This window comes from Bison bison, unplaced genomic scaffold, assembly GCF_000754665.1.
Source record: "Bison bison bison isolate TAMUID 2011002044 unplaced genomic scaffold, Bison_UMD1.0 scf7180017864371, whole genome shotgun sequence".
NCBI lineage: Eukaryota > Metazoa > Chordata > Mammalia > Artiodactyla > Bovidae > Bison > Bison bison.
In genome coordinates this window covers 16,613,663-16,632,315 of record NW_011494943.1, presented here as the reverse complement: position 1 = coordinate 16,632,315, position 18,653 = coordinate 16,613,663, and the positions used below count along the sequence as shown (strand labels likewise).

Sequence of the window (18,653 nt, the reverse complement as noted above, 5' to 3'; positions counted from 1 at the left end):
CAGTCTACTGCTGTCATTATTTTACCAGTTCAAATGAAGTATAGAAATATTGTCTATCCTTATGTCCCTTTATCCTCCCATATGTATGATACAATTGTCTTAAATATATCCTTTACATATATTTAAAAGCATATTGGACAGTTTTATAATTTTTGCCTCAACCATCAAATGTGATTTAAAAATTAAGAGAAGGAAAGCCTACTATATTTACCCATATTTTGGCTTACCACTTTTTATTTTTCCTTCCTGATACTCCAAAGTTCTTTGTTTTATCCTTTTCTTTCTGTTTAAACATCTTCCATTTAACCATTCATTGGTTTACTGTCAATAGATTCTCTTCATTTTCTTTCATCTGAGAACATCTTGATTTTCCTTTCATTCCTGAAGGATATTTTTTTTTCTAAGTATGAATTTGGGGTTGAAAGTTCTTTTCTTTCAGCACTTGAAAAATATGGTGCCACTTCTTTCTGGTGTCCATGGTTTCTGAGGGAAATCTTCATCAGTTTTTTCTCCCCCCTATAGGTAAGGTGTCATTTTTCTTTAACTACTTTAAAAATTTTTTCTCTGTGTTTAATTATGATGTGTCTTGACATGGATTTCTTTGGCTTTATCCTGTTTGAGTTTCACTTATTTTCTTGGATCTGTAGGTTCATATCTGTTGCTAAAAATTTGGAAATTGTTTAGCCATTATTTCTTTGAGTACCTTTTTAGCCATGCTGTCTCTCTTTTCTTCTGAGACTCTGATTTTACAATGTTAGATCATTTTTTTATACAGCTACAGGTCCCTGAGACTCTCTTCTTTTTTATTTCAACCTATTTTCTTTGTGTTGTTTATTGAGTGATTTTTCTGTCTTTCAGTTCATTGATTCTTTCTTCTCTTTTCTCCAAATATTTCATACTGTGATTTTATAACTTATTAATATTCATATTATTAAAGATTCTGAAAATACTTTTCTTTTTTTTCTTTGTGAGTTATTTCTTTACACTCGTTTTAAAAGTGTCTATGAGAAACATTTGAAGGTGAAATACTTTTTATAATTATTTGTGTTATACAAGGTGATTAGACATATTTGGATTATGCAGAAATATAAAGAAAAATATAAACAAAACCATAATCTAATTATCCAAAGAAAGTACAATTTACAAAAATTATAAAATTTTTTATTATCATCCTATACTAGTCATGATTAAACCAGGTTTAGTCATAATTAAACTACTTATGATTAAACTTAGTCGTGATTAGACCTCTTAAGAGAAATATTGCCTCTTTCACAGCCCCTGCCAAGGAGACATGTTTAACTTGTTATGTTTATTTTTTGTCTTCTCACCACACTTCAAAGCTAATTGGATCATATTTGACCTACTTTCAGTTGTTCAGTCACTCAGTCATGTCTGACTCTTTGCGAAACCATGGACTGCAGCACTCCAGCATGCTAGGGTTCCCTGTCCTTCACTAATCTCCCAGAGTTTGCTCAAACTCATGTCCATAAATTGATGATGCCATCCAACCATCTCATGCCTGTCACTCCCTTTTCCTCCTGCCTTCAATCTTTCCCAGCATCAGTGTCTTTTCCAGTAAGTCCACTCTTTGCATTAGGTGGGCAAAGTATTGGAACTTTAGCATCAGTCCTTCCAATGAATATTCAGGCTTGATTTCCTTTAGGATTGAGTGGTGTGATCCCCTTGCTGTCCAAGGGATTCTCAAGGGTCTTCTTCAGAACCACAATTTGAAAGTATCAATTCTTTTCATATATAACATTTGTGAAATTTTTAGTATTTCGTTGATGTGTTAAAACCAAAATTCATCTTACTATTGGTGTTTTCTTTTTGACGTATATTTAATACTTATTTGCATACTGCTTTATTTTCAGTGTTGACTGATGTCATTAAAGCTATTGATAAAATTAAAGATGAAAATATTGATTATGGGGATCTGAACACTTGTCTTCAAAATTTAGGAGTTTACCTTTCTAAGCCAGAATTTCAGAAGATCACAGAGTTGACTGAAGTTGGTGGTAAGTGACGTATTTTCAGGAAAACTGGGTTGATATATCTAAAAAGAGGATCAGTTTGCTATTCTTTTCCTCAGAGTGATGACTTTACAGTTTTTATTGGAAAAAAAGTCCATTAAAGTTAAGCCAATACAGAAAAGTACAAAAATACTAAAAAGTACAAGACTCTCAAAATCTCAGTGTCCAGAAATAAGCAGTCTTAAAAAGCCTCTTGATGAAAGTGAAGGAGGAGAGTGAAAAAGTTGGCTTAAAGCTCAACATTCAGAAAACCAAGATCGTGGCATGTGGTCCTATCACTTCATGGCAAATAGATGGGGAAACAGTGGAAACAGTGTCAGACTTTATTTTTTTGGGCTCCAAAATCACTGCAGATGGTGACTGCAGCCATGAAATTAAAAGACGCTTACTCCTTGGAAGGAAAGTTATGACCAACCTAGATAGCATATTAAAAAGCAGAGACATTACTTTGCCAGCAAAGGTCCGTCTAGTCAGGGCTATGGTTTTTCCAGTGGTCATGTATGGATGTGAGAGTTGGACTGTGAAGAAGGTGAGCACCAAAGAATTGATGCTTTTGAACTGTGGTGTTGGAGAAGACTCTTGAGAGTCCCTTGGACTGCAAGGAGATCCAACCAGTCCATTCTGAAGGAGATCAGTCCTGGGTGTTCATTGGAAGGACTGATGCTGAAGTTGAAACTCCAGTGTTTTGGCCACGTCATGCAAAGGGTTGACTCATTGGAAAAGACCCTGATGCTGGGAGGGATTGGGGGCAGGAGGAGAAGGGGACGACAGAGGATGAGATGGCTGGATGCCATCACCGACTTGATGGACATGAGTTTGGGTAAACTCCAGGAGTTGGTGATGGACAGGGAGGCCTAGCATGCTGCTATTCATGGGGTCGCAAAGAGTCGGACATGACTGAGCAACTGAACTGAACTGAACTAACTGAATAGTTTTTCAGACATTTTTTCCCCCTAGGCAAAAATGTAAACAGAAGGTAGGGTTTGTGATTTTACTCTCTGATTGACACAAGTCAGGACTAAAGGCATGAAGGGGGGCAAAGAATGACTGTTTATTATGTCAAAGCCCACAGTTCATAATAAAGGTACCAATTCTTTTAGGTGCCCCTAGAACATAGCAGCAACTTTCCTAAAAAGAAAGGTTGAGAGTGAGGTAGAGGAGTGTATATGGTTATAGATAAAATAATAATGACCATGAGTTGATAATATTTGCATCTAGGGAGTGTACATGGTGCTCATTGCCATTTACTTTCTATTTTGAATGTATTTACAATTTTTCATAATAAAAAGTAAAAAGAAATAGAAACAAATCTACTGTAAGTTATATAAGACCTATGTGGATAAAATGATAAAACTTTTAAAAGATATTACAAATACCTAAATAAATGGTAATATACCCCATATCATGGATTCAGAGACCCAAGACTGTCAAATCTGATTAATGTTTATCCAAAACAATACTAATAAAACCCTAACTTTTTTGATGAGCTAATTCTAATATTTGTATGTGTGAGTAAAGGCCAAGAAGAAGAAAAACATATGTAGTTTGTGTGTGTGTGTGTGTGTGTGTGTGTGTGTGTATGGTGTTGACTGAGACGTGCTTTCTGGATTATCCAGGCTCATTATAAAGCTATAGTAATTTAAACAGTGTGAGAATGGCACAGGGATAGAGAAATTGATCAATAAGACAATAGAAGGAACTTCCAAATCTATCTACACACATATATGGCAATATATATAATGAGGTGGTAGATCATAAGAGGAAAAAGAAACACCATTTAATAAATGGTGCTGGAATAATTAACTCTTCAAATGGAAAAAAAGGAATTGAATCCCTATCTATATGCTATATTCAGTAATACTTTCCAGATGTGAACAGTATAAGTTTTAGGAAAAAAAGAGGAAAAATTTTCTGACTTAGTGTTAGGAGGGACGTTTCAAAAAAAAATACAAAATCATTAAGCAGAAAAGATTGATAAATTTTGCTACATTAGAATGAAGAACTTCTCTTATTAAAAGATAATACAAATAGGACAAGCAACAAACGGAGTAAAGATTATTTGCAACACATAGCAGCAGATGATTATTTTAGAGTATTTGTAGGGAGCCCCTATAAAATAACCATCTAATAGAAAAAATGTCTAAATTTCAAGAACAGTCATTTCCAGGTGAACAAACACAAATTTCTAATAATCATATAAAAAGATTTGCAACATCAGGGGCACCCCACTCCAGTACTCTTGCCTGGAAAATCCCACGGATGGAGGAGCCTGATGTGCTGCAGTCCATGGGGTCCACAGAGTTGGACACGACTGAGAGACTTCACTTTCACTTCTCACTTTCATGCATTGGAGAAGAAAATGACAACCCACTCCAGTGTTCTTGCCTGGAGAATCCCAGGGATGGGGGAGCCTGGTGGGCTGCCGTCGATGGGATCGCACAGAGTTGGACACGACTGAAGTGACTTAGCAGCAGCAGCAGCAGCAGTAGGAATCAGGAAAATGCAAAATTTAGGTCACAGTGAGATGACTTTTTATATCCACCTACTTGGCAAAAATTAATATTTCTGTTAATATAAGTGTTGCTAAATATGGTGAAAGTGGTTTAAAAAACTTTGAAAAACATTATGTAGTGTTTTGGTAAGGTTTTCATATGGCTTAGAAAAATTCACTTTCAGCAATAAATCTAAGAAAATAATTTGCACTGATGTACAAGCAGACATGTTCAAGGCAACATTGATTTTAATGTGTGCCCGGTCACTCAGTCGTGTCTGACTTTTTGTGACACTATGGACTGTATTCCTCCAGGCTCCTCTGTCCATGGAATTCTCTAGGCAAGAATGCTGAATGGGTAGCCATTCCCTTCTGGGGATCTTCCCGACCCAGGGATCAAACCTGGGTCTCTCATATTGCAGGCAGATTCTTTACCATCTGAACCACCAGGGAAGCTTTTCATAATGAAAATATGTCTCCAATATATTATACAGAGTGAAGTAAGCCAGAAAGAAAAACAATACAGTATACTAACGCATATATATGGAATTTAGAAAGATGGTAACGACAACCCTGTATGCGAGACCGCAAAAAAGACACAGATGTATAGAACAGTCTTTTGGACTGTGTGGGAGAAGGGGGGGTGGTGATTTGGTAGAATGGCATTAAAACATGTATAATATCATAAAAAAAGAGGAAATACAAAAAAATATTCTTTTTTGTATGTATGTATATGTGCTCAGTTGCTCAGTTGTGTTCAACTCTTTGTGACCCTAGGGACTGTAGCTTGTCAGGCTCCTCTGTCCATGGGGATTCTCCAGTCTAGAATACTGGAGTGAGTTGCCATGCACTCCTCCAGGGGATCTTCCCAACCCAGGGATCGAACCCAGGTCTCCCACATTGCAGGTGGATGCTTTACCATCTGAGCTACCAGGGTATCAAATATAATAAAATAAAAGAGCAGAATTTATTGCTTTAGAAAATTTATATGTTCCTGTCAGGGAATGTAAATCTTAATGAACTCTGAATTCCCCCAGAATTTTTCAAGGTCTCACTACTTTTGTCTCAAAAGATTTGGCTAAGAATATAAAGTGATTTGGTGCTCTTTGAAGTAAACTACTCAAGGATATTTAGTCTTGAAAATAGAAAGTATACTGTGGTGTATTTTTTATAGTCTATTAGATTTTTTTTTCTCAATGGGGTAAGCAAAGGACAAGGATTATCAAAAACTCACCATATTTATGTAAAACCTTTATATCTGGCCTTGGAAAATTCTTAGAAATGTTTTATTCTTTATCATTGGGATATTATGAAGAATTTTAAGGTATAAAGTGACTATTAAAATGTTTAATTGTTTCAGTAGCATGCTTGAGTAAAGATATTTGTATGAATGTTAGCCTGATGTAGAAGCAGCCAAGAGTCAAGAGAGCTCTTCTCGAATTCCTGATTTTGTATTATCTGTTGTGAAATCATATCATATATGCATGTTTTTTTAACATGTATAAATAGTATATTAATTATTTGCCTATGTATTTACTGAGTTGTTGCAAGGGCAAGTCAAGATAATATGTTTATATAAGTTTAAAGTTAAAAACATTGTACACTTGTGACTAGAAGGATTTTTGATAAGTTTTCTTGGTGTTTTCAGGGCTTAGTTTTTGCCTGTAAATTGAATTGCTTTCCCCCCTTATACCCATATATCTTTAGTGGTTAGTATTAGCTGATGGATATAATTATGTTATCTCCCTGAATATATACCTTATTTTACATAATTTAGTATTTATCACAATAAATCTTCAAGTTAATACTGAAGAAAATGTGTTCTTTTCCCTTAAGAAACAAAAAAAGTGAATTTTAAACAATTTGTTGATACTATGATGAGCAACACGGAACGCTTCTCTGAACAATTAGGTAAGAATTTGTACTTTTTGTGGACTAAATAGTTTGACAGATTTTAGAAAAGTGTAATACACTAAAAGAACTAGGCATCCTGAAGATCATCAGACAAATAAATAGTTGGCTTACTGCTATGTTTGACCTTAATCATCTCCATTACTGATTCCTAAATCTAAAAGACCTTCCATATGCAAATGAATGGAAAGCTATCATAATCTTACTACTCAACCTCACACTTCATTATATACAGCTAGAATCATATGTATGAAATCCATATTTTGGGAAGATTTTAAATGTTTTATTACTTTGGGAAAGTGATGCCATCTAGTGATCATAGCTGAGTACTATAATACAAAATTTCTGGTTTCAGCGTTCATATTTTTTTCATCTTCCAATTTATTTGATAACATTTCTTGAGCCATTACTATGTATCAGATTATATGTTAAGCTGTGAGAGTGCTAAAGATACTGTTTGAAAATGAAAAAGACAGTCTTGTCACTAAGAAGCTCAATGTAAAAAAATGTAAGGTCATATCAGTTCAGTTCAGTAGCTCAGTTGTGTCCGACTCTTTGCGAGCCCATGAACCATAGCATGCCAGGCCTCCCCGGAGTCCACACAAACCCATGTCCATTGAGTCGGTTATGCCATCCAACCATCTCATCCTCTGTCGTCCCCTTCTCCTGCCCTCAATCTTTCCCAGCATCAGGGTCTTTTCCAATGAGTCAACCCTTCCCATCAGGTGGCCAAAGTCTTAGAGTTTCACAACATCAGTCCTTCCAATGAACACCCAGGACTGCTCTCCTTTAGGATGGACTTGGATCTCCTTGCAGTCCAAGGGACTCTCAAGAGTCTTCTCCAGCACCACAGTTCGAAAGCATCAATTCTTCTGCGCTCCGCTTTCTTCACAGTCTAACTCTCACATCCATACATGCCCACTGGAAAAGCCATAGCCTTGACTAGATGGACCTTTGTTGGCAAAGTAATGTCTCTGCTTTTTAATATGCTGTCTAGGTTGGTCATAACTTCCCTTCCAAGGAGTAAGCGTCTTTTAATTTCATGGCTGCAATCACCATCTGCAGTGATTTTGGAGTCCCCCAAAATAAAGTTAGCCACCGTTGCCACTGTTTCCTCATCTTTTTGCCATGAAGTGACGGGACCATGTGACATGATCTTAGTTTTCTGAATGTTGAGCTTTAAGCCAACTTTTCACTCTCCTCTTTCACTTTCAGCAAGAGGCTCTTTAGTTCTTCTTCGCTTTCTGCCATAAGAGTGGTGTCATCTGCATATCTGACATATTAATATTTCTCCCAGCAATCTTGAATCCAGCTTGTGCTTCCTCCAGCCCAGCGTTTCTAATGATGTACTCTGCATATAAGTTCAATAAGCAGGGTGGCAATATACATCCTCAATGTACTCCTTTTCCTATTTGGAACCAGTCTGTTGTTCCATGTCCAGTTCTAACTGTTGCTTCCTGACCTGCATACAGATTTCTCAAGAGGCAGGTCAGGTGGTCTGGTATTTTCATCTCTTTCAGAATTTTCCACAGTTTATTGTGATCCACACAGTCAAAGGCTTTGGCATAGTCAATAAAGCAGAGGTAGATGTTTGTCTAGAACTGTCTTGCTTTTTCCATGATCCAGCGGATGTTGGCCATTTGATCTCTGGTTCCTCTGCCTTTTCTAAAACCATCTTGAACATCTGGAAGCTCACAGTTCACATACTGCTGAAGTCTGGCTTGGAAAATTTTGAGCATTACTTTACTAGTGTGTGAGATGAGTGCAATTGTGCAGTAGTTTGAGCATTCTTTGGCATTGCCTTTCTTTGGGATTGGAATGAAAACTGACCTTTTCCAGTCCTGTGGCCACTGCTGAGTTTTCCAAATTTGCTGGCATATTGAGTGCAGCACTTTCACAGCATCATCTTTCAGGATTTGAAATAGCTCAACTGGAATTCCATCACCTCCACTAGCTTTGTTCGTAGTGATGCTTCCTTAAGGCCCACTTGACTTCACATTCCAGGATGTCTGGCTCTAGGTGAGTGATCATACCATAGTGATTATCTGGGTCATGAAGATCTCTTTTGTACAGTTCTTCTGTGTATTCTTGCCATGTCTTCTCAATATTTTCTGCTTCTGTTAGGTCCCTACCATTTCTGTCCTTTATTGAGCCCATCTTTGCATGAAATGTTCCCTTGGTATCTCTAATTTTCTTGAAGAGATCGCTAGTCTTTCCCATTCTGTTGTTTTCCTCTATTTCTTTACATTGATCGCTGAGGAAGGCTTTCTTATTTCTCCTTGCTATTCCTTGGAACTCTGCATTCAAATGGGCATATCTTTCCTTTTCCCCTTTGCTTTTCGCTTCCCTTCTTTTCACAGATATTTGTAAGGCCTCCTCAGGCAGCCATTTTGCTTTTTTTTGCATTTCTTTTTCTTGGGGATGGTCTTGATTCCTCTCTCCTGTACAATGTCATGAACCTCCGTCCATAGTTCATCAGGCACTCTATCAGATCTAGTTCCTTAAATCTATTTCTCACTTCTACTGTGTAGTCATAAGGGATTTGATTTAGGTCATACCTGAATGGTCTAGTGGTTTTCTCCACTTTCTTCAATTTCAGTCTGAATTTGGTAATAAGGAATTCATGATCTGAGCCACAGTCAGCTCCTGGTCTTGTTTTTGCTGACTGTATAGAGCTTCTCCATCTTGAGGTCATATATGTATATTTTAAATTGAATGAAATTAGTACCTTAAAAATTGGTGCTAAAAGTAGGATTGTGTTATTTTGTGGCATATATTAGGAAATAGTGCGCTTTAAGTAACAGCCATTTTTACCTTATGTATCAATTTAATTTGTTTCTTATACAAGGAAACCCAATTGATTAGTTGGATGAAAGGATTATTTGCTTCTCAGTCACTTTTCCTAGGAATTTCATTTTTAGATTATTTCCTTTCTAATTCTTTTTCTTCAAGTAATTTTAAAATTAAAGTCAATGCCAAGAGAGAATAATTTTAGTAAAACCTTTTCAAGCACATTCAGTGACTGGATGTATATTTTTACATTGTGTACTCATTCAGATTTTATGTAAGCCACTTGATTATTCTATGTGGTTGCTGTAGAATTTATTTTAGTTTTTATTCATCTTGATTTTTATTTGTTTATTTTTTGTATTTTACAAGATGATGGCTATAACTACCTGTGCTATACAATGTATCTTTGTTGCTGTCTAGTTTATGCATAGAAGTTTGTATCTCTTAATCCCATACAGCCATTTTGTCCCTTCCCTCTGTTCTTTCCTCTCCTCACTGGTAACCACTAATCTGTTTTCTATATATGTGAGTCTGGTTCTGTTAACTGTATACATTCATTTATTTTCTTAGATTCCACATAAACATGATATCATACAGTATTTTTCTTTATCTGACTTATTTCACTAAGCATAGTATTCTCTGCTGCTGCTGCTGCTAAGTCACTTCAGTTGTGTCCGACTCTGTGTGACCCCATAGATGGCAGCCCCAGACTCCCCCGTCCCTGGGATTCTCCAGGCAAGAACACTGGAGTGGGTAGGTGCATCCAAATTGCTGCAGTGACAGGATTTGGTTCTTTTTATGGCTGAGTATATTCCATTTTGTCAGCACTCTCCACTATGACCCATCTGTCTTGGGTGGCCCTACACAGCATGGCTCATAGTTTCACTGAGTTAAACAAGGTGGTGGTCCATGTGATCAGATTGCTGCACAATTGCACTCATCTCACACTCTAGCAAAGTAATGCTCAAAATTCTCCAAGCCAGGCTTCAACAGTACATGAACTGTGAACTTCCAGATGTTCAAGCTGGATTTAGAAAAGGCAGAGGAACCAGAGATCAAATTGCCAACATCCACTGGATCATGGAAAAAGCAAGACAGTTCCAGAAAAACATCTATTTCTGCTTTATTGACTATGCCAAAGCCTTTGTGTGGATCACAACAAATATGGAAAATTCTTAAAGAGATAGGAATACAAGACCTCCTGACCATCCTCCTGAGACATCTGTGTGCAGGTCAAGAAGCAACAGTCAGAACTGGATGTGAAACAACAGACTGGTTTCAAATCAGTAAAGGACTACGTCAAGGCTGTATATTGTTACCCTGCTTATTTAACTTATATGCAGAGTACATCATGAGAAACGCTGGACTGGAAGAAGCACAAGCTGGAATCAAGTATGCCGGGAGAAATATCAATAACCTCAGATATGCAGATGACACCACCCTTATGGCAGAAAGTGAAGAGGAACTCAAAAGCCTCTTGATCAAAGTGAAAGAGGAGAGTGAAAAAGTTGCTTTTCCCATGATCCAGCGGATGTTGGCAATTTGATCTCTGGTTCCTCTGCCTTTTCTAAAGCCAGCTTGAACATCAGGAAGTTCACGGTTCACATATTGCTGAAGCCTGGCTTGGAGAATTTTGAGCATTACTTTACTAGCATGTGAGATGAGTGCAATTGTGCAGTAGTTTGAGCATTCTTTGGCATTGCCTTTCTTTGGGATTGGAATGAAAACTGACCTTTTTCGGTCCTGTGGCCACTGCTGAGTTTTCCAAATTTGCTGGCATATTGAGTGCAGCACTTTCACAGCATCATCTTTTAGGATTTGAAATAGCTCAAGTGGAATTCCATCACCTCCACTAGCTTTGTTCGTAGTGATGCTTTCTAAGGCCCACTTGACCTCACATTCCAGGATGTCTGGCTCTAGGTGAGTGATCACAGCATTGTGATTGTCTGGGTCATGAAGAAATTTTTTTTACAGGATAACCAGGGATCAAACCCAAGTCTTCTATGTCTCCTGCATTGGCAAGTGAATTTTTTTTACCATTAAACCACCTGGGGAGCCCTGCCACTCCATACTAGCTTTTTACAAAATGTTAAATCTTGTCTTGCTAAATGCAGTGGTCAATTTTCTGTCTTTATCTTATTTATCTCTAGCAGGTTTTAACATGTTTTTCTTGAAAATTTATCTCCCCCTGTCTTCTGTGACATTATAGTCTAATTTCCTTCTCATCTAATTGGCTTTTCCTTTTTCAAAAATTGAGATATAATTGACATATTGTGTAAGTTTAAGGTGTGCAATGTGTTGATTTGGTATACTTTTTGCGGTAGGATTACCACCATAGTGTTAACTAACACCTCCATCACGTCACATTATTATTTCTTTTTTGTGGTGAGAGCATTTAAGATTTAGTCTCTTCACAATTTTCAAGTATACAATACAGTATTGTTAACTATAATCACTATGCTGCTCATTAGAATCCCAGGGCATACTGATCTTCTAATTGCAAGCTAGCATCCTTTGACCAACATCTCCCTAGTTCCCGACTCCTCAAGCCCTGGTAGCCAACATCCTGTTTTCTGTGTCTATGCTGCTGCTGCTGCTGCTAAGTCGCTTCAGTCGTGTCCGACTCTGTGCAACCCCATAGACAGCAGCCCACAGGCTCCCCCTATCCGTGGGATTCTCCAGGCAAGAACACTGGAGTGGGTTGCCATTTCCTTCTCTAATGCATGAAAGTGAAAAGTGAAAGTTAAGTCGCTCAGTTGTTCCCGACTCTTAGCGACCCCATGGATTGCAGCCTACCAGGCTCCTCTGTCCATGGATTTTCCAGGCAAGAGTACTGGAGTGGGGTGCCATTGCCTTCTCCATCTGTGTCTATGAGTTCTGCTTTTTTAGATTTCACATATAAGTGAGATCTTCTAGTATTTGTCTTTCCCTGTCTGACTTACCTCACTTAATACCCTCAAGGTTGCAAATGGCAGAATTCTCTAGTCACTGAATAATATTCCATTATATATGTCCCTTCCTCTTTTGTTTTGTTTGCTGGCTGCTTCTTTTCTGGCTGACTTCTAAATGTTAGTGTGATCTCAGATTCCATTCTGAGTCTCATTCTCTAAGGCTTTCTCTGAGTGATCCTACTGCTTTAAATAATACCTGTATCCTTTTGACTCCCTATTTATCTCAAACTTAATGTGTATGGAAAAGAATTCTTGTTTTCCAACAAGCTTATTCTTTCCCTAGTCTTTACTAACTCAGCTACTGACCCTACTCTCCACCCAGCTGCTCAGGTCTCAAACCTAGAAGTTCTTCGTGGTCCCAGTCCCCCTAGACTGTCATTCAGTTCATCATTAAATGCTTTCTCAGCTTTATGCTCAAAATATATCCTATGTTGGTTCACTTCTCATCATCTCCATCGTTTTCACCCTTGTTGACGCCACTGTCATTTTTTCTGTGAACTGCTACCACTGACATTTTTCAAAAGCTTCCTAACTGCCTGGTCTTCAGAAAGTTCATGGTCTACATAGCAATAGAATAATCTTTTATACTTTTGTAATAAGATAATTTCATTTCCCTGTTAAAACTTTACAAAGGTTTTCTGTTGGAGTTTTAATAAAACAAAATTTCCTTCCATAGTCTGCAGTGGTATAGTGAAGAGGAAATAGTTATCCAGAAAAGGATTTTGTGGGGAGATACAGAGAAAAAGATATTTAATTCATGGTTTTATCAGTTGGACATGTTTGTGAATTCAGGCTATTGTATGGCAAAACCAATACAATATTGTAAAGTTAAAAAATAAAATAAAAAAATCTATAGTTCAATGAAAGTTATTCTTTATAATGATTATTTAGGGGTGCTTAGTTATTTTTAAGTTTCCTTATATATGGAACTATAAGTTCTTGAAATATTTTAGAATCTTCAAAGATACACTTAATTTTATATTATTTTATTATATTTTAATATTTGGAAGTTGGCAATTAATTTATCTCTATTTGTTATTCTTAACCATAAAAATCTCAATTCATAACTATTCCAGATAATAGTTTGCTGTATTAATTTCTTGAACAAGAATGTTGTAAAACATGTGTTTTATGTACCCTTTAGTATTGCCTGATACTATTGAAAACTTCCACAATCTCAGCAAAGAAAAGATGAGTGCTCCTGACCTGTGGAATACTCTGTCTAATTTGAACAATAATTTAAACAAAGATGAATTCATGACTGCACTGAAATTGGCAACAGCTGATGGTGAGTATTTCAAATACTAAAATTAAAAGATATATGGTTTTATCTTCTGCCAATCTTTATTTATCCTTATATCTTGTATTTGGTTGATATGCCAGGATATACATTTAGGAAATGTAAAGAAAGCTCATATTGTTTGACTGTCCTATAGAAAATAATTAGTATCTAATATATTACTGCTCTACATTGATCAAATATGCATTGACTGTAACCGGATGAGGCCAAACTGAATCCAAGTTTGGCTACTTGTTGCTTGAAAGGCCAATACTCAGGAGAAAAGTATTGGTGGAAATGGAGAAAGTTGCTTTATTCAGGCCAGCAACCTGGAAAGATGGTAGACCAATGTCCTAAGACCATTTCCAAGTTACCAGTTAGGAGTCAAAGGTTTTAATGCCAGTGTGAGGGAGGGACCTACATGGTGCATGAACAGCTTGTGCACAATTCTTGGATTGGTTGGTATTGATGGATTAGTTTAACTTTATCAGCATAACTTTTCAGGCATCATCAACCCTCTGACTTTAACCCATCTGGGGTCTACATGCTTATGGTCAGCAGTTTTCATCTGATGAAGTCTACTTCCTGTAGAAATAACTTGAGAATGTGTGTTAGACCCTGATCTATTAATAAATCTTTCTGGGAACTGGGAATTCAGTGACTCTGCTGTGTAACTGGTTTGTAGTTTAAATTTGTTACCAGTTTCCTGGCCCAACAGCTAGCTGTGCTTTGTTTTTGTATTTTCACATTTCATAATCACTTACTCTTGAGCCAGCCTTTTGGGACTCTTGGGAGGCCTAAGAGAGTAAAGCTTTTCTATACGTAAAAGGCAGGTGGAAGATATGTAGGTGGTGGTCTGTCCTGGGAAGGCAGAAGGCCTGATAGGGTCCTGCTTGGTTACTTGACTACTTTTAAGTTCCATAATATGTTAATAGAAAATGGAATATCCCAATGAACACAGGGAGTTAGGAAAATGGTTTATATCCCAGTTTTATTAATACTTCTTGGGATAGTCGTGTTGTTTGGTTGAAATAGGCTTTTATTTAATTTGTTAGGAAAACACATTTGCTGGTGGCTACCACCTGTGCCTCGTTAGGAAGTAAGAAAAGATTCACACAAAACAAAAAAAAGTTCACAAAAATACTATGAAAAAAGACAATAGAATAAAATTTTAAAAATAAATACTCCGTTATATACTGCTGATATTTTGCATTTAGGAAAGAAAGAGTCCATAGCTACATGTGATCATTTCTACTCTCTCATATTCTTAGTACCCTGAAGTTACAAATGTATTTTTATACTCTTTTGTGTGGAATGTTTATGCAGGACTAGCCTAGTAACATAAGCATGCTGTCTGGGGTCTTTATCAAAAATTGTCATCCTCTGTGAGTGTTATTATCCCCCTTTTCTCCTTTAATTGAGGCTGGTAATTTTAGACTTTAAGCGTGTGGATTGTTTTATTTATTGGGATATATGAGGTAAGAAGGGTTGATTTAAACAGAAGGGTAATTTTCTGGTAGTAGGGATTTCCTTCCCCCCACCCCCCTTTTCCTCTGTGGCAAAGTTTCAGGTTCTTTTGATACAGTGAATGGAAGTTGTGGGCAACATGTGCCAGAGAAAATATCATATAGCATTTATTTTAATCAGACCAATAAAACATTTTATGCATTATGAAAATAACTCAGCTGTCTATAAAACCACTTACTGTGGTAATAAAGCCGGTCAAATGGTATCCTGCTGCTGCTGCTGCTGCTGCTGCTAAGTCACTTCAGTCGTGTCCGACTCTCTGTGACCCCATAGAGAGCAGCTCACCAGGCTCCCCCGTCCCTGGGATTCTCCAGGTAAGAACACTGGAATGGGTTGCCATTTCCTTCTCCAATGCATGAAAGTGAAAAGTGAAAGTGAAGTCCTATTCATTATTATATACTTGTGAAGCAAAAATGTAGTATGTAAAATGTGGATTATTTTACCATCTAAATCTGAATATACACAAGATATTGAAAACTATATGTGGACTTCATCTGTCATACTATTTCTTCTTTTAACTTTAATCCTTTTATGCAAAGTGATTTGGTTCTTATTTTAGTGTACATGGGTGCTCAGTCGCTTCAGTTGTGTCTGACTCTTTTGACCCTGTGGACTGTAGCCTGAGAGGCTTCTCTCCCATGGGATTCTCTAGGCAAAAGTACTGGAGGAGATTGCTGTGCACTTCTCCAGGGGATCTTCTCAGCCCAGGGATTGAACCTGCATCTATAAGCTTATGTCTCCTGCATTGGCAGACGTTCTTTACCACTAGTGCCATCTAGGAAGCCCCATTTTATTGCTGTGGTTTGCAAAGTTTTGAAATTCTTTATTTTTGGTTTTTGTTTATATTTGGTGCTGTTAAATCAGTGGAATTCTTTGGTTCCAAATGAAATCTTGTAGAGTACCCCAATGTATAAAAAATAAAAGTTGAGTTCTTATGATCAAATTAGGTAACATGACCAAGTGAACTGATAAAGCATCTCAACACATCTTTAGAAATATGAGAAAGAACTCAAGAATTATTGTCCTGAAATAATCATTTGACCAGGTTATGTTAAAAAGAAAAAAAAAAAAAAAACAGATTTAGGTTCCCTCTAAGTGAATTACTTCCTGGCTGTTGATGGTATTCCATATTGACTCCTCAGTATTTTAAAGTATATTTAAAATGAAAAAATTAATTTTATGATGATTAGAAAAATGCATTGAAAAGTGTGTGTATCATTTGGAAAATTCAGAAATGCTTCCCAAATATCAACTTACATACCTTTTGAGTCCCACCCTGTTTCTGATGAAAGACCTAAATGAAGAGAGTTGAGGTTGAGCCAAAATATGTCAGGATGATGTGGAAATACTTAAGGGGGATGTGAGAGGCTGAATCCATAGACTAGGAATTATATGGAGGAAATCATTATAGTTGTAGCCAGGCATAAAGACTTCAGATACTCTCTTCTCTTCTGGTTTCTCCAGCTTTACTTGTTTTAGGTTTTTAAACTTAAACTGAGATGTATTTGTTCTATTTCTCCTGACTCTGACCTCTGATGGAATTGAAATTAGCTAAATAACTTTTTTCTTTTGGGTTTGACAACCTGATTCAGAACTTGTCTTTGTGATATTGCTATTTTTGTTTATACTTGTTAAAGTTAAGTCTGAATATTTATTTCAGGCTCTAACTTTGAAACCTGGTATTTGTTGTGGTTAACCTTGTGTTGGTGGTTTAGCAAAGAATTTGTGCCAAATTCTAAAATCTCTGTCTACCCACATGTCTTTTCATAGAACATATTTAAATATACCCAAGGAATCTTTTCTAAAACCTGTGGTTGCTTTTCTGTTTCAGCATATGTAAGAACTCAAGGACCAAATGGAATTATAGGTCACAGAGATTTGTGTCCGTTGGTAAACAGGCCCAACCCTAGATGCAGATTTTGTTAAAGCACCTGCTAGTGTTATTGGCACCTGGTGAGCTCAGATGCTCCTTGTTTGTTTGCTTTTTTCCTTTCTTCCTTTTATAATTCTAAATAGCTGGATTTAGTTGTATTTGAATATATGAGCTGGATTCAGAGGAATCTCCACTTAGGTGACTGAGCTGCAATGCCTACTGCTTACTTTAAGCTGGTCTTTGAAAGTGAAAAGTGAAGTAGCTCAGTCGTGCCAGACTCTTTGTGACCCCGTGGACTGTAGCCTACCAGGCTCCTCGCTCCATGGGATTCTCTAGGCAAGAATACTGGAGTGGGTTGCCATTTCCTTCCCCAGGGGATCTTCCTGACTCAGGGATCGAACCCGGGTCTCCCACATTGCAGGCAGACGCTTTAACCTCTGAGCCACCAGGGGAGCCCCTTAAAGCTGATCTTGAGAAGGTCTTTTTGTAACCAGTCTTAGAAAATTTGATTATCTTGCTTTGCTGGTTGATATGAGGCTGGTAGGAGATTATCCAGAGTAACAGAATATAAAATAATCATGCGAAATGGGATACAGAAACTCTGTATCCTTTTCTACCTTTCTCCCCACATCAGAGAGATACCTGACATATTTAAGGCAGAGCTCTTATAGTTAGGGAGATGTAGGGCCCTACTAAGGGACTTCCCTAGTGGCTCAGAGATTAAGAATCTGCCTACAATGTGGGAGCCACAGGAGACGTGGGTTTGATCCCTAAGTCAGGAAGAACCCGTGGAGAAGGGCATGGCAACCCACTCCAGTATTCTTGCCTAGAGAATCCCATGGATGGGCTACAGTTCATAGGGACACAAAGAGTTGCACATGACTGAAGCGACTTAGTATGGCTCAACAGGGCAAAGTGAAAGTGAAGTCGCTCAGTCCTGTCTGACTCTTTGTGACCCCATGGACTGTAGCCTACCATGCTTTTCTGTCCATGGGGTTTTCCAGGCAAGAGTACTGGAGTGGGTTGCCATTTCCTTCCCCAGGGGATCTTCCTGACCCAGGGATCGAACCCGGGTCTCCTGCATTGTAGGCAGATGCTTTACCATCTGCACCACCAGGAAGTCAACAGGGCAGGGTCCTACTAAAAGACAGAAGCTGGAAAAATGCAATAAAGATACATGCTCTTACTAGAGAGTATGGTTCCTAAAAATCCAAGTGTTAATTTGAAATCCAAGGAAAGATAAAAGATAAGACACTGTTGGTTGTAGCTATATGTATATATATATTTCCAGTTTTATTGTATCAGGTCAGATCAGTCGCTCAGTCGTGTCCAACTCTTTGTGACCCCATGAATCACAGCACGCCAGGCCTCCCTGTCCATCACCAACTCCCGGAGTTCACCCAGACTCACATCCATCGAGTCAGTGATGCCATCCAGCCATCTCATCCTCTGTCGTCCCCTTCTCCTCCTGCCCCCAATCCCTCCCAGCATCAGTCTTTTCCAATGAGTCAACACTTCGCATGAAGTGGCCAAAGTACTGGAGTTTCAACTTTAGCATCATTCCTTCCAAAGAAATCCCAGGGCTGATCTCCTTCAGAATGGACTGGTTGGATCTCCTTGCAGACCAAGGGACTCTCAAGAGTCTTCTCCAACACCACAGTTCAAAAGCATCAATTCTTCGGCGCTCAGCCTTCTTCACAGTCCAACTCTCACATCCATACATGACCACAGGAAAAACCATATCCTTGACTAGACAAACCTTTGTTGGCAAAGTAATGTCTCTGCTTTTCAATATGCTATC

General features: G+C 37.8%; 1 protein-coding gene across 1 annotated transcript in view; it reads left to right on the top strand.

The window, feature by feature from the left end:
- Nucleotides 1-18,653, top strand: part of EFCAB13 (EF-hand calcium binding domain 13) — a 175,963-nt gene that overhangs the window by 74,499 nt on the left and 82,811 nt on the right. Inside the window, exons 12-14 of the mRNA XM_010856564.1 lie at nucleotides 1,872-2,015; nucleotides 6,358-6,432; nucleotides 13,318-13,461. Coding sequence (XP_010854866.1) covers nucleotides 1,872-2,015; nucleotides 6,358-6,432; nucleotides 13,318-13,461 — 363 coding nt within the window. The remainder of the gene's footprint in view (nucleotides 1-1,871; nucleotides 2,016-6,357; nucleotides 6,433-13,317; nucleotides 13,462-18,653) is intronic.